The sequence below is a fragment of the Labeo rohita genome, chromosome 19, assembly GCF_022985175.1.
Source record: "Labeo rohita strain BAU-BD-2019 chromosome 19, IGBB_LRoh.1.0, whole genome shotgun sequence".
Classification (NCBI taxonomy): Eukaryota; Metazoa; Chordata; class Actinopteri; order Cypriniformes; family Cyprinidae; genus Labeo; species Labeo rohita.
Genome location: NC_066887.1, coordinates 31931809 through 31948187, shown reverse-complemented (window position 1 = coordinate 31948187; position 16379 = coordinate 31931809). Strand labels below are relative to the sequence as shown.

Sequence of the window (16379 nt, the reverse complement as noted above, 5' to 3'; positions counted from 1 at the left end):
AATATCTACACTGCCATTCAATTCATTGTGAACAGTTAAGACTTGTAATGTTTTTTAAAGAAGTTTAATGTGCTCATTAAGGCTTCAATTATTTAATCAAAAATACAGAAAAAAACAGTAATATTGCAAAATGTTATTAGAATATAAAATAATGGTTGTTATTTTAATATACTTTAAAATAGAGTTTATTCCTGTAATGAAAAGCTGAATTTTCAGCATCATTACTCCAGTCTTCAGTGTCACATGATACTTAAAGAAATCATTTCTAATATGCTGATTTATTTTTAGAATAATCAATGTTGCCAGCAGTTGTTCTGCCAAATATTCTTTTTTGAACCTGTGATGCTTTTATGAGGATTCTTTGATTAATAACAGGGTAAAAAGGACAACATTTATTTAAAACATAAATCATGTATAACATAATAAATCATAATAGAAATCATAATAAATCAGCATATAAGAATGATTTCTGAAGGATCATGTGACACTGAATAAACAGGAATAAATTTTATTTTAATGTATTATGTATTGTAATGAAAATAATAATTTAAAAAAAAATAATATTAGTAATAATATTTTACAATATAAAATTTTTTCTGCAATGCATATTTAAAAAAAAACCACACACATTCAAACTCCTAACCCAGAAAAGGAGCAAAACTGTTTTCTCGTAACAAACCTGATTCTGTTTGGATTACCCATTATAAAGCTCAGTGTGAATGAGTCCTTGAAGAGAAGCGAGTAACGCAGGCACAATGGTGTCCTTTATTCTGCTGGAAGACTGTGTTGTTGTGTATGTGTGTGGTGACTGAATGAGCTCTTTGTGTGCAGGATATGGATACGCCACACTGGCCAACCTCATCATCTGTCTGATGGCCATGTTTGGGATCGTGGTGCTGCTGTTTTCCTCGTGTACGCAAGTGTTCGAGCTCTGCATCCAGTTCTGCATCAGTCTGGCTGTGGGATCGCTGACGGGCGACGCTTTGCTGCATCTGCTGCCCGCGGTGAGCAAACGCCCACATTCAATGATACAACATCAACGCAGCATAGACAACTGCTGGCTTTCTGCATCTTTTTTTAATCATAAAATGGTCATTATATGCATTATATGCAAAGCAGCTGCTATTATTACAAACCAGCAGATAAAATGCCTAAAAACTGAGCTAAAAGCATAAACACAGTGGAAAAAGGAAGAGATGGACCTCTGAATGGAAGAAATCACAACTCAGCCTTATTCTCTTGAATGTGCGTTCACTTTGAAAGATTTCTTAAAGGAAATTAATACTTTTATTTAGCAAGGCTGCATTAAATTGATCAAAAGTGACATTAAAGACATTTATAATGTTACAAAAGATTTCTGATTCAAATAAATGCTGTTCTTATGAATTTTCTGTTTATCAAAAAATCCTGAAAAAACAAATGTATCATGATTTCCACAAACATATGAAGCAACACAATTGTTTTCAACACTGATAATAATCAGAAATGTTTCTTGAGCAGCAATCATTAGAATGATTTCTGAAGGATCATGTGATATGTGACAATCTTCCGTAAAGACTGGAGTAATGATGCTGAAAATTCAGATTTGATCACAGGAATAAATTATATTTTACAATATATTCACAATTTTTGATCAAATAAATGCAGCCTTGGTGAGGCTTCTTTCCAAAACTTGCAGCAAGATTAATCTTGCCCACTCCAAAATTTTTGTCACCAAAACATCTTGAAAAACCGTTTTAGTCTTTCGCCAAAGCTGTGTTTGCATGATTGGAGGCGGCTGATAACTTTACTGTTTAAACAACTTAATTTGCCTGCATAACTGGTTCTGTTCATGCATCTTCAATCCCTGTTGCAAGTGTAAAATCATTCAGTATTGTGATCTAGGCTAAAATATTATTTATGAAAAAAATATTAACTATAATAAATATAATAAACAGTATTATTAAAAATGCTTAATGTGAAGTATGCATACGTATGCATACGTGTTATTTTAATGTCATTGAGATGCTATTTTTGTATTACTTATCTTTTTTTCCAGTTTGATTTCAGTTAGTTTTAGTAATTTGTTTTTAAATGTTTTTAACTTTTTATGTTTTAGTTTTAGGTTATTTTAGTACACAAAGTTAAACTACAGTTGAGGTCAAAAGTTTACACCCCCTGTTCAGAATCTGCAAAATGTTAATTATTTTACAAAATAAGAGGGATCATACAAAATGCATGTCATTGTTTATTTAGTATGGTTCTGAATAAGATATTTCACATAAAAATGTTTACATATAGTCCACAAGAGAAAATAATAGTTGAATTTATAAAAAATTACCCCGTTCAAAAGTTTTCATCCCCTTGATTCTCAGTACTGTGGTGTTACCTGAATGATCCACAGCTGTGTTTTTTGTGTGTTGATAGTTGCTCATGAGTCCCGTGTTTGTCCTGAATGGTTAAACTGCCTGCTGTTGTTCAGAAAAATCCTTCAGGTTCCACAAATTCTTTAGCTTTCCAGCATTTTTGTGTATTTGAACCCTTTCCAACAATGACTGTATGATTCAGAGGCTACAGAAGATACAGAAGTTACATGTTTCCCAGAAGACAAAATAAATTAAATTTACCCTAATCTTCAAATGTTAAAAGTTTTCACCCCTGGCTTTTAATGCATGGCTTTTCCTTCTGAAGCATCAGTGAGAGTTTGAACCTTCTGTAATAGTTGCATATGAGTCCCTCAGTTGTCCTCAGTGTTTTTTTTGTGGGACCTTTTCTGAAGAACAGAGGGCAATTTAACTGTACAGGACAAACAAGGGACTCATGAACAACTATCATAAAAAAAAACACACAGCTGTGAATTATTCAGGAAACAACGCAGTATTAAGAAACTTTATTTCTATTAATTTCTCTTGTAGACTATATGTAAACAGCTTTTATGTGAAATATCTTATTCAGGACAGTACTAAATAAACAATAACATGCATTTTGTGTGATCCCTCTTATTTTGGTCAAATAATTACCATTTTGCAGATTCTGCAAGGTGTATGTAAATGAGAAAAGATTCCTTGGTAACTAGCTGAGATAAAATGAGTTTAACTTTATTTTAGTTAATGTTTATTTTATTTCAAGCAATGATATCAGTTCCTCATCATTTAATCTTCTTATTAGTAGACTCCATCTCAAATAATGAGAGGCGCTGTCAAAACACAGGTTAATCTTTAACTCTGAGTAACTCTGAAAGGGCAAAAGAGCATATATTTTATATTTCATATTGCTGACATGTCAAATTTTGCATGCAACATTTTAGTTTTGGCCTTCATCTCACCCTCAACATCCTTCTGAATCATCCTCCAATTGCTCTTCGGCTGGGCATCTTCTCAAAGCTCGCAGAAAGCTCAGTTTTCTGGTTTAACGGGGCAGAATGGGTCTCGGCGGCAGGCCTGGCACCCGTTATTTCCCCCGAGCGCTGACATCGCCCACGTTCCCTCATCCGTTTAGATCCGTGTCAACATAACTACAGCCCTGTCACACCATGTCATCGCCCTGAGTGGAAAATAACCGGATTGCTGAGAGAAACAGAGCTCGCTTATTGAGTGCAGACAGGAATTACTATACAGCGCTGCTGGGAAATCAAAGCGCAATCAAAGTTTCCGATCGGCGTTAATGTCGTTTCGCCTCTGTGCAGTTCTTAGGTCTCCATGTTCATGATGACGGACTCGATCACGACCACGCGGAGGTCAGCTTCGACTATGTGTACAAACTGCTGGTGTTTATTGCGGGCATCTATTTCTTCTACCTGCTGGAAAGCATCTTCTCCATCGTCACTCGCAGAGAACATCACCATCACCATGATGAAGTGAGTCTTTGGTGCTGTTTGAGTGGTCCAAGACAATTATAAATCCATCGGCTGACCGCTAACATGCTGCTGTGTTCACAGGAGGTGTCTGATGTTCATCACTGTGATCACGGCAAAGTCGTGCAAATGTTCCAGAGAGAGAAACAAAACAAACACTCGAGCTCACAGGCCGATCTGGTGAGAAAATCACACAGAAATACACTTTTAAATGCTAAAAAAAAAAAAAAACAGAAAAGAGACTTTGCTAGAGAATAAGCTAATACTAATGGAGTCTGAAATTCAGTAACAGTGTTGCTTTTTTATCATCATTGATATATATTATTATAGTTACTGTAGAGTTTGAACACTTTAATACTTATATGATTTTTTAAATTTTTATATTTTCTAGTCCTGTAAAATCAATTAATCGCAATTAATTGCGATTACTCGCATCCAAAATAAAAGTTTGTGTTTACCTGTGTGTACTAATAATATATTTATATATAAAGAAATGTACACACATATATTATGTAAACACAAACTTTTATTTTGGTTGTGATTAATCACAATTAATTCATTTAGAACAAACAGCACTAGAAAATATAAAAAGCAAAAAATTATATGTTATGCTAGTTATATGAAACTTTTATGCTATAATCATATAAAAACCCCAGTCTTTTTTGGACGCAATTAATCATGATTAATTGAGTTGACAGCACTAATATTATCTGTTTTCATTTTAATTTTAGTTAAAATTTACTACTTCTGTTCTTTTTAATTTGTGTTTTTTCTTTTTTACATTTTTAAAATATTAAAAAATATATATATTATTTCAGTTTTTAAGTACTTTTTGTTTGTTTGTTTTTTAGTTATTTTAGTATTTTAGTAGAGTTAAATGAAAATGAGAAATGTTGAGAAAAGGTTGTTTTCATTTTTATGTCAGTTAACATTTATTGAATTTCAAGTATTGAATTTAATTTTTTTATGGTTTTAATTTTCGTTACAATTAGTGCTGGGCAACGATTAATCGCAACCCCAAAATAAAAGTTTAATAAGTATACACATACAGTATATATTTTAAAAATATTTACATGCATGTGTGTGTGTGTATATATATATATATATATATATATAATATACTGTTATTTATTTTTTATTATTATTATTTTTAAATAAATAAATCTTTTTTATTTTTTATTATTATTATTTTTAAATAAATAAATCTTTTATTTATTATTATTATTTTTAATTATTATTGTTGTTGTTGTAGGTGGATAAAAATGAGAATTCCTTCCTAGCACCTGTTGGCCGCACCAGAGGTGATTATACACAACTTTCAGTTAATGATATATTACTAAAACAGACAATCTATCAATCACACATCTAAGGGAGCCAAATGAGCTGTTTGGTGCAAATGAGCATTGAGTTAATAATATCCCTTAGGCCTCTAGTAAAAGGTGTCATGCATTTTAATAGTCATTGTCTTCTCTTCTCTCTCAGAGCAGCGTTTGCTTCCCTATATGATCACCATTGGAGATGGCATCCATAACTTTGCAGATGGTCTGGCGATCGGCGCAGCGTTCTCCATCTCGTGGCGGTCCGGTCTGGCCACATCTCTGGCTGTGCTCTGCCATGAGCTGCCCCATGAGTTAGGTGAGCATCATTATGTTTGTTTGACATTAATATAGACAAATATTCAGAGCTGCACACACAGACACATACATAAACTATAACACATACAGTAGTGAGATGTCTTGCTGTGTACTGCACATATAGGGAGCAATGTAACAGAAACTAGATGAGTTTACAAACAAATCTTGAATTTTGCTTGAAAAAGCCTTGTCTGCAAGTTTGAAGCAGTTGTAAAATCTTGAAGTTAGATTAGATAGATGTTGATAGCATGTTATTAGCATGATTAGCATGCTGCTAGCAAGTTTCTGGCATGATTAGCATGTTGCTAGTATGTGTTTAGCATGATTAGCATTTTTTCTAACGTTTTAACATAAGCATGTTGCTAACATGTTACCATGTTCCCTGCTGAAAAAAAACAGCATATGCTGGTAGGTATGTTTTGATGCTGGTTTAAGCTGGTCCTTTGCTGGTCTGTGCTGGTCCTTTGCTGGTTTATGCTGGACCTTGACCAGCAACATGACCAGCATAAACCAGCAAAGGACCAGCTTAAACCAGCAAAGGACCAGCTTTAACCAGCACCAAAACATACCTAACCAGCATCAAAACATACCTACCAGCATATGCTGGTTTTTTCAGCAGGGTTGTTAGAATGTTTCTAGGATGTTTTTTGATAACAGGATTAACATGTTGCTAGCATGATTTTACATGATTACCATGTTGTTAAATTGTTTTTAGCATTATTAGCATGCTGTTAACATGTTTCTAACATGATTAGCATGTTGCTAGCATGATTATCATGTAGTCAGCATATTGGCAACATGTTTTAGCATGACTGGCATGTTATTAACATTTTGATAGCATGTTTCTAGCATTATTAGCATGTTGCTAGTATATTTGCCAACGTGTTTTAACCTGCTTTAACATTGTTGGCATGTTGTTAAGATTTTGTTAGCATGTGTCTAGCATGATCAACATGTTACCAGCATATTTGTAACATGTTAACTTGTTGCTAGCATGTTTCTAGTTTTTTTAGCAGGATTAGCATGATTCTAGAATGTTTATAACATAATTAACATGTTGCCAACATGTTTTAACATAATTAGCATGTTTGGTAACATGTTTCTAAAATGATTATCATGTTACTGGCATGTTTTAACATGATTGGCATGTTGCTAGCATGTTTCTAGCATGATTAATATGTTTTTAGCATGTTGACATGTTTAAGCATGATTGGCATTTTGTTAACATTTTGATAACATGTTTCTAGTATGATTAGCATGTTGCGCACATGTTTTAACATAATAACCGTGTTGATAACGTTTATAACATGATTAGCATGTTATTAACATGTTTTAGCATTATTGACATGTTGTTTGTTAGCATGTTTTCAGCATGATTAACACATTAGCATGGTTTGATTAGCATTATGCTGACCTGTTGTACCATGATAAGAATGTTTGCTAACATGTTGTTGCCATGTTGCTAGCATGTTTCTAGTGTTTTGTTAACAGAATTAGCATGTTTCTAGCATAAAGTAGCATTTTGTTAACATGTTTTACCATAATTGGCATGTTTGCTAACATGTTTCTAGCATGATTGGCATGTTGCTAGCATGTTTTAGCATGATTAGCATGTTGCTGGCATGTTTCTAACGTGATTAGCATGTTTCCATCATGTTTTAGCATGATTATTATGGTCTTACAAAAATGAACCATGGTTTTACTACAAATAAAACCAAACAAAACATGATTACTATAGTTTAACCATGATAACCACAAATTAACCATGGTTTTGCCACACTAACCATACTTTAACCATGGTATTTTTTAGTAAAACTGTTGTTATACAAATGGTAATCAATACGCCAAAAAACATGGTTACTACACATTTACTATAATAAAACCGTGGTTAATTTACTTAAGGGTTAGCAGTTTGCTAGCATGTTTGTAACATGATTAGCATGTTGCAAGCATGTTTTTAGCATGATTAGCAATTGACTAACATGTTTTAGGATGACTACCATGTTCCTAGCATGTTTTTAACATTTTCAATTTTGCTAGCATGTTTTATTGTTATTAGCATATTACTAACATGTTAGTTGCTAGCATGATTTAGTATGTTGTCTATGATAGCCAAAAAGCTTTGCTAGTGATAGATAGCTTAAGCACTCTGTACAAAAGTTTTGACCCCCTCAATAAAAGGGATTTTTGGTGGATTTGATAGTCTGGTTTTTGAAAACCGTAAGCTAGATCGGTTGTAGCAGCTAACTTCAGAACAGTATGAAGGTCTGACCCGAGTTTGGTGGTTGTAGCTTTAAAGCTCTAGGAGGAGATACTGACTAGATTTGGCCTCAGAAGAAGCTTAAATAGCAGATAAGTAAGTTGGCCTTTTCAGCATAGAGTTTGATGTTAAATTGCACTTCTGTAATAAAGGATAAAATACACAGCATTTTTAATCTGACTGTATTATTGTGAAATATTTTTACAATTTCAAATAACTGTTTTCTATGTGAATATATGCTAGAATGTAATTTATTCTTGTGATGCAAAGCAGAATTTTCAGCATCATTACTCCATTGTTACATGATCCCTCAGAAAACCGTTCTGTCAACAAGTGCTGACTAGCTATTAGTCACTGCTGAAGGTCTTTGCAAAAACATCTGAGCAGAGGTTTCTATAAAGAGTCTCTTTATGTTTCCTGATGTGAGTCATGAATGTCCCAGATAAGCACAGATTAGATACTGATTGGTTTATAACCGCACCTGTTCAGATTATGAGTTTCTCATGCTTTTTGCACACATGATATTCGCAAAGAATCGTTGAATTAAAAAAAAATCTTGTGGTTTGCTTCTCCTGTCTTAAAACAAGTAAAGTTGCATCTCTGTGTGCTAGTAAAATATTCATTTTCCGTCATTGATATTGATATTTTTTATTTTACTTTTTTCATTTTGACATTATTTTTATGATGAAACTTGATGGGAAATTATAAAAATAGAAGCTTGTTCAAAGTTCTCAAGTTTAAGCATCTGAGAAGCAGAAAATTTGATCTGAATGTATTTTTTCTTGTCTCAGGTGATTTTGCAATCCTGTTGCACTGTGGTTTGTCAGTCAAGCGGGCTCTGCTGTTGAACGTGGGCAGCGCTCTCTCCTCCTTCGTCGGCCTGTACATTGCACTGTCCGTCTCCACCCAAACGGTTGCTAAGGAATGGATTTCGGCTGTCACTGCCGGCCTCTTTCTGTACGTCGGTCTGGCAGACATGGTACGTTACACTCTTTTTCAGTCTAAAATGTTTTCTCACATAATTGCAATATCAACAATTTGCTCTGGCAAACTTCTCAGCATACTTATCAGTCAAAAACAACAGCAGTGTTTGCTGTGACACTAAACTTACATTGAAGTTAAATTTAACTCTGTTTTTGTTGTCCAGCTTCCCTCTCTGGTTCACGTGGACAGTAAAAGACCTTGGCTGATATTTCTCCTGCAGAATCTGGGACTTCTGAGCGGTTGGGGCATTTTGGTGCTCTTGTCCTTTTATGAAGACCAAATAGGGGTTTAAACAGGGAGAATTTGTTTTTATTTGTGCCTTGTTCCTGTATATCCGTCTGTGTAACTGGAACATAAGAAATATGTGCAATCAGTGCAGCCCTATGCATTTTTAATATTAACATTTTTAGTATATTTAAATAACATTTTGGATGGAAAAGCCAGCAGTTTAGAAATCAACTCTGTGCACCTTAAAGCAAAGAAAACTTTTGCACCTTTTCTAGATTTATTCTTTCTCATTCATCAACATAAATCAGTAAGGCTTTTTAAATGTATCTACTGTCTTTTAAATGTTGTATTTTTATTAGTAAATACATATAGGATATTTCTCTGTATTTTTGAAAAAATATTTTTTTAAAAATCTAAAAACATTTGAAGCATAGTAATATATTATATATTACACTTGATATGAGCTAGTGATTAAATGCTCTTTCATAAGAATTTTTGCTTTTGGCTGAACTATCCCTTTAAGAAATTCTTACATGTACTTGTATTAAATATGTAAATAAATTCAAACAAATACTAAATGTCATATTTGTCTCTCAGAAGTCATTCACTTCTAGATATCACATGTGGTCATAGTGCATAAAGACATAATCTCTGTGATTTCATAAACTACAAGTCATGAGGAGTCCACTCAGCATTATGAGTGTGTGTGTGTGTGTGTGAGATATGAGCTGATGACGTCTTCAGGTCAAACTCTAAACAGCGGGTTCACAGCGTTTATCTGGCATTACTGAACTGAACCACACCTCACAACCTCAAGACAAGCTCAGCAGAACCACGGGACAATTACAGGCTAAAATAACCTTTACTCACAAATACAGAGTGTCATCTGCACACCGGTGAAAACTGCTGTTATAGTGTGTTTAAATATAGACATGGATGGGTGGATAGTTGGAGAGATGGATGGATGGGTGGATAGACAGACAGATAGACAGACGGATGGATGGACGGACAGACAAGCAGGTGGATGGGTGGATGGATGGATGGATGGACGGACGGACGGATAGATGAGCAGGTGGATGGATGGATGGAAGGACAGACCGATGGATTGATAGACAGACGGATGGATGGACGGATAGACGAACATAAGCTCAGCAGAACCACAGGACAATTACAGGCTAAAATAACCTTTACTCACAAATACAGAGTGTGTCATCTGCAAACCACAGGAAACTGCTGTTATAGTGTATGTATTAAAATAGACATGGATGGATGGACGGGTGGATAGACAGACAAACAGATGGTTGGATGGAAGGATGGACATGCGTACAGACAAGCAGATGGATGGATGGATGGCTGGATGGACAGATGGATGTGTAGATGGATAGACAGACAAACGGATGGATGGATAGACAGACAAACGGATGGATGGATGGACGTGTAGTTGGATGGATGTATGGATGGATGGATGGACGGACGAACAGGTGGATGTTTAGATGGATGGATGGATGGATGGATAGACAGACATGAATGAACAGACGGATGGATGGATTGACAGACAGATGGATTGATGAGTAGATGGAAGATAGATGGATAGACAGATGGATGGATGATAGACAGATGATGAATGGATAGACAGATAAATGGAAGGGATGGATGGAAAGACGGATAGACGGATGGAGAGACAGATGGATAAATGGATAGACAGAAGTGTGGATACACAGATATACAGATGGATAAATGGATGGATGGATGGATGGATGGATGGACAGATGGATTGATGGATTGATGGATGGATGGATGGACAGATGGATGAATGGATTGATGGATGGATGGATGGATGGATGGATGGATGGATGGATGGATGGATAGACAGAAAGACAGATGGATGGATATATGGACAGACAGACAGACGGATGGATAGACAGGTAGATTAATGAATAGACGGATGGGTGGATGGATGATAGACGGATGGACAGATGAATGGATGGACGAATGGACAGATGAGCAGATGGATGATAGACAGATGATGAATGGATAGACAGATAAATGGAAGGGATGGATGGACAGATGGATGGATGGATGGATGGAAAGACAGATGGATAAATGGATAGACAGAAGTGTGGATAGACAGATATACAGATGGATAAATGGATCGATGTGTGGATGGATGGATGAATGGACAGATGGATTGATGGATGGATGGATGGACGGATGGATGGATGGATGGACAGATGGATTGATGGATGGATGGATGGACAGATGGATGAATGGATTGATGGATGGATGGATGGATGGACAGATGGATGAAAGGACTGATGGATGGATGGACAGAAAGACGGATGGATATATGGACAGACAGACAGACGGATGGATAGACAGAGGTAGATTAATGAATAGACGGATGGGTGGATGGATGATAGACAGATGGATGGACAGATGAGCAGATGGATGATAGACAAATGATGAATGGATAGACAGATAAATGGAAGGGATGGATGGACAGATGGATAGACGGATGGATGGATGGAGAGATAGATGGATAAATGGATAGACAGAAGTGTGGATAGACATACAGATGGATAAATGGATGGATGTGTGGATGGATGGATGGATGGATGGACAGATGGATGAATGGATTGATGGATGGATGGATGGATGGATGGATGGACGGACAGATGGATGAATGGATTGATGGATGGATGGACAGATGGATGAATGGACTGATGGATGGATGGATGGATGGACAGATGGATGAATGGATGGATAGACAGAAAGACAGATGGATGGATATATGGACAGACAGACAGACAGATGGATAGACAGAGGTAGATTAATGAATAGACGGATGGGTGGATGGATGATAGACAGATGAATGGATGGACGAATGGACAGATGATGGATAGATGGATAGATAGATGGATAGATAGATGGATAGATAGATGGATAGATAGATGGATGGATAGATAGCCATTTTCAGCTACATTTTCATATCAGCTGTTCTTTTTGGCCTGTTCTATAAAAATGAGCAAAGTTCACCCTCTTCTAAACCTTGTAAATCTTATTGTACGTCATAAACCTTGTGTATGTCACTGTACAGATCACACGAGGTCAGAGATTCTCACCTAAATGACGGATCCTCACCACGGGCAGTGCTGCTATTACAAGTCCTTCAGAAGACTGATTCAATGTAAAACAGATCTCAGTCTCACATAGGTTCCCTCGCAAGTCTTTGATTAGTCAGTAGCTAATTTAAAAAGTCATTAACATAAAGAATTAGTCCTTTAACTATGCTTTTCTTAGACATCAATTAGATTAAATGAAGGACAAATAGAGAGCTCCTGCTTCTCAGATGTTTCTCCTGAGAGAAAGACCAAAGTAACCTCACATCTAATCCCTCTAGAGCTTCAGAAAAGATCTCAAACTGTGCTCAGATTAACCTAGATACCAACACCTGCCATCAAAAATCCCATCTCAGTATGAACTCGGACATTTCTCATTAAATTCTTCCCAAAGAAACCTCTGAGATGTGACTGAAACGTAACTGAGTCTCCAAACACATAAAATAATCATTTTTAGCACTTACATTATAAATCAGCTTTTTGGATGTTGTGACTATTTCTTTACAGTACAAGTGTTTGCTTAAGGGTTCATTTATAATCTTCCTTTTCAGCTGTTTTATAAACAGATAGCAAACAAACAAATATGTTTAAGATGATAATGAGAGCAAAAAATAGTATTTTCCTCATTCCACTTGATAATCGAAAGTGTTTTATTATATTTATAAACCTTTGACCGTCTAGTAGTCTGTGACATGACAGGAAATAAAGAGAGAAAATTAATTCCTGGCTATTTCTGATTCGTTTACACAAGCAGTCAATTCATTTCCACCCACTAGTGTCTTTCAGAGGTGATTTTCTAAAAAAAAAAAAAAAAAAAAAAAGCATAACCAGGTAATTAAAATATCAATCAAATGAAGGAAAAGGGAGAAGGATAAAAACATACAGTGTGCAATGCACCGTTATCCAGTTAAAACAGCATGATTATTATCTGTCAGTTATCTGTCAGTTTGTACTATCCAAAGTACAGGCCTGCTTCCAAAGTCTTGGAATAATAAAGTATGTAGACTAATTTATCTTATGGTTTTGGATTTGCTTTATTGAAGCCTAATTAAGTCCTGACACATGGAGAGGCCTGAGCAAAGGCCCAAACTAAACCACAGTCACATGAAAAATCTAATCAGCTCAGACACGCGCCAGTTTATATAACTGCAGTAACTTTGCATGGCTAGCTATAATCTGGATTATAAAAGTGATCTTTGGATTGAAGTGTTCTGGAATGTTTGACATTCACAATGCATGTGGAGAAATGGTGAATAACACAATGCTGCCCTCTAGTGTACAGGCAGTGTAAGTGCATATGCCATCTATAGCTACCTCACTATTGGATCTCTTTAAACCAGGGCTTTTTAGTCGATAACTGTTCAGTTATTTTCTATGTTAAAATTTAAAAGGCATATATTTTCATGCATAAAGACTCAATTCATACTGAAAAAAAAAATTATAAGAAATAAAGTTTACATATATACACTTTATTAATTAATTATAAGCATAAATCCATTTTATATGCAAGTATCTACCTTGTTTCTCATCGTGGAAGTATAAGCCTATGGGCGAGACTTCCGGTTCATTATCCGCTTTAGGGAAATAATGAGAAGAATAACAACATGCAGTAAGTGTTATACTGCAGAACAAATCATTTTGCTCATAATTAAGATAATACATTAAAACTAGATAAAAAAGTTTGTCAATACAAACTTTAAGTTGGCTTGAGAAAGCGGGAACAGAAAGTTTTAAATAGTTTGAAAAGTTTATAAAGTTTAAGAAGTTTTAAAAAGTTTTACATTTGGTGGTTTTCAGTCTGAAACAGTTTGAAGTCTAAAGTAGTTTTAAAAGGTCAAATTTTGAATGTTTTGAAGGCAATACAGTCTGTCAGAGATATAAAGATAGATAGTATAGATATAGTATAGATAGATAACATAATTAGCAAGTTACTAGAATGATTCTAGCATGATTAACATTTTACTAGCATGTTGCTAACATGTTTACCATTTTATTAACATGATAACAGGGGTGGTTGCTAGGATGTTGCTATGCGGTTGCTAGGGTACTCGGGGAGGTTGCTAGGGCACTCGGGGTGGTTGCTAGGCCGGTTGCTAAGGTACCCAGGGTGGTTGCTAAGGTGTTGCTATGCTGTTGCTAAGGTATCCAGGGTGGTTGCTAGGGTGTTGCTATGCAGTTGCTAAGGTAACAGGGGTGGTTGCTAGGGTGTTGCCATGCGGTTGCTAGAGTATTCAGGGTGGTTGCTAGGGCAGTTGCTAGGGTACCCAGGGTGGTTGCTAAGGTGTTGCTATGCCGTTGCTAAGGTATCCAGGGTGGTTGCTTGGGTGTTGCTATACGGTTGCTAGGGTAACAGGGGTGGTTGCTAGTGTGTTGCTATGCGGTTGCTAGGGTACTCGGGGTGGTTGCTAGGCTGGTTGCTAAGGTACCCAGGGTGGTTGCTAACGTGTTCCTATGCCGTTGCTAGGGTATCCAGGGTGGTTGCTAGGGTGTTGCTATGCAGTTGCTAGGGTACCCAGGGTGGTTGCTAAGGTGTTGCTATGCGGTTGCTAGGGTAACAGGGGTGGTTGCTAGGGTGTTGCTATGCGGTTGCTAGGGTACTCGGGGTGGTTGCTAAGGTGTTGCTATGCTGTTGCTAGGGTATCCAGGGTGGTTGCTAGGGTGTTGCTATGCGGTTGCTAGGGTACCCAGGGTGGTTGCTAGGGTGTTGTTATGCGGTTGCTAGGGTACCCAGGGTGGATGCTAAGGTGTTGCTATGCGGTTGCTAGGGTAACAGGGGTGGTTGCTATGCGGTTGCTAAGGTACCCAGGGTGGTTGCTAAGGTGTTGCTATGCCGTTGCTAAGGTATCCAGGGTGGTTGCTAGGGTGTTGCTATGCGGTTGCTAGGGTAACTGGGGTGGTTGTTAGGGTGGTTGCTAGGCTGTTACTAGTTGTCACAGATCATTACTATGGAGTGTTATAGAGTTCTTAGCATGTTCTTAACCTGATTTAGCACTTAGCTAATCACTTTTAGCATGTAGGTATTCACTGTTAGCATGACTAGCATCTTAAGGATTCCTATTTGCTAGCATGAGTCAAAAGAACCAAGTCCCATGTCTCTATCCCATGGGGGTTGCTAGGGTTGGCTTGAAAGCAGCCAATGATAACACACCAAAGGCTGCCTGCCAGTATGAATGATATAAACCAACCCCCATGTCTCTATGACATTCAGATTTGAAGATATGTCTGTGTGGGTTTGGGTTGCTAGGGTGCTAGATAGATAGATAGATAGATAGATAGATAGATAGATAGATAGATAGATAGATAGATAGATGGTTAGATAGATAGATAGATAGATAGATAGATAGATAGATAGATAGATAGATAGTAATGGTTAGATGATAGATAGATAGATAGATAGATAGATAGATAGATAGATAGATAGATAGATAGATAGATAGTAATAGTTAGATAGATAGATAGATAGATAGATAGATAGTAATGGTTAGATAATAGATAGATAGATAGATAGATAGATAGATAGATAGATAGATAGATAGATAGATAGATAGATAGATAGTAATGGTTAGATGATAGATAGATAGATAGATAGATAGATAGATAGATAGATAGATAGATAGATAGATAGTAATGGTTAGATAGATAGATAGATAGATAGATAGATAGATAGATAGTAATGGTTAGATAATAGATAGATAGATAGATAGATAGATAGATAGATAGATAGATAGATAGATAGATAGATAGATAGATAGATAGATGGTTAGATGATAAATAGATAGATAGATAGATAGATAGATAGATAGATAGATAGATAGATAGATAGATAGATAGATAGTAAAGGGGGTCGCACACCGGACGAGAAGCGCAGCGCCGCGTCGCGTGGCGCCTAGGACAACTCCAGGTATCGCACACCGGACGCGCACATTCTATACGCGCCAGCTCATTTTCCAATGAAGTTCTGAGCTGCAAGATGGGTGATTTTTAACTAAATGTATTATTAATATTATTCTAAATATATTATTTGAATTGATAATAGCTAAGTTTTGAACGTTAATCAATTAAAAGAATCTGTGTTATAAGTCTGTTATTGTTTTTTTGTAGGCTGTCTGTTACTAGGCAACTATGTTACATTGTAGCAAAATAGTTTAGCTAAGGTTAGCTAGCCAACCGGAGTGAAAACGTAACCGAACACCTTGAAAAGTTTTTTTTATTTCAGTGAGTTTAGGTTTAGGTTTCAGTTTATAATCTATTTATAATATCGATCTGGTGAAAATAAAGAAAACCATAGTATTTGTATAGTCCTAGATAAATATACAGGGTGT

General features: G+C 36.1%; 1 protein-coding gene across 2 annotated transcripts in view; it reads left to right on the top strand.

Moving 5' to 3' along the window:
• Positions 1-9465, top strand: part of slc39a4 (solute carrier family 39 member 4) — a 111803-nt gene extending 102338 nt beyond the window's left edge. For both annotated transcript variants that reach the window (XM_051137041.1, XM_051137040.1), the window contains 7 exons: positions 832-1004; positions 3665-3835; positions 3917-4012; positions 5085-5133; positions 5315-5467; positions 8518-8705; positions 8874-9465. In XM_051137041.1, coding sequence (XP_050992998.1) covers positions 832-1004; positions 3665-3835; positions 3917-4012; positions 5085-5133; positions 5315-5467; positions 8518-8705; positions 8874-9002 — 959 coding nt within the window. In that variant the 3' untranslated portion in view covers positions 9003-9465. The remainder of the gene's footprint in view (positions 1-831; positions 1005-3664; positions 3836-3916; positions 4013-5084; positions 5134-5314; positions 5468-8517; positions 8706-8873) is intronic.
• The last annotated feature ends 6914 nt before the right edge of the window (positions 9466-16379 follow it).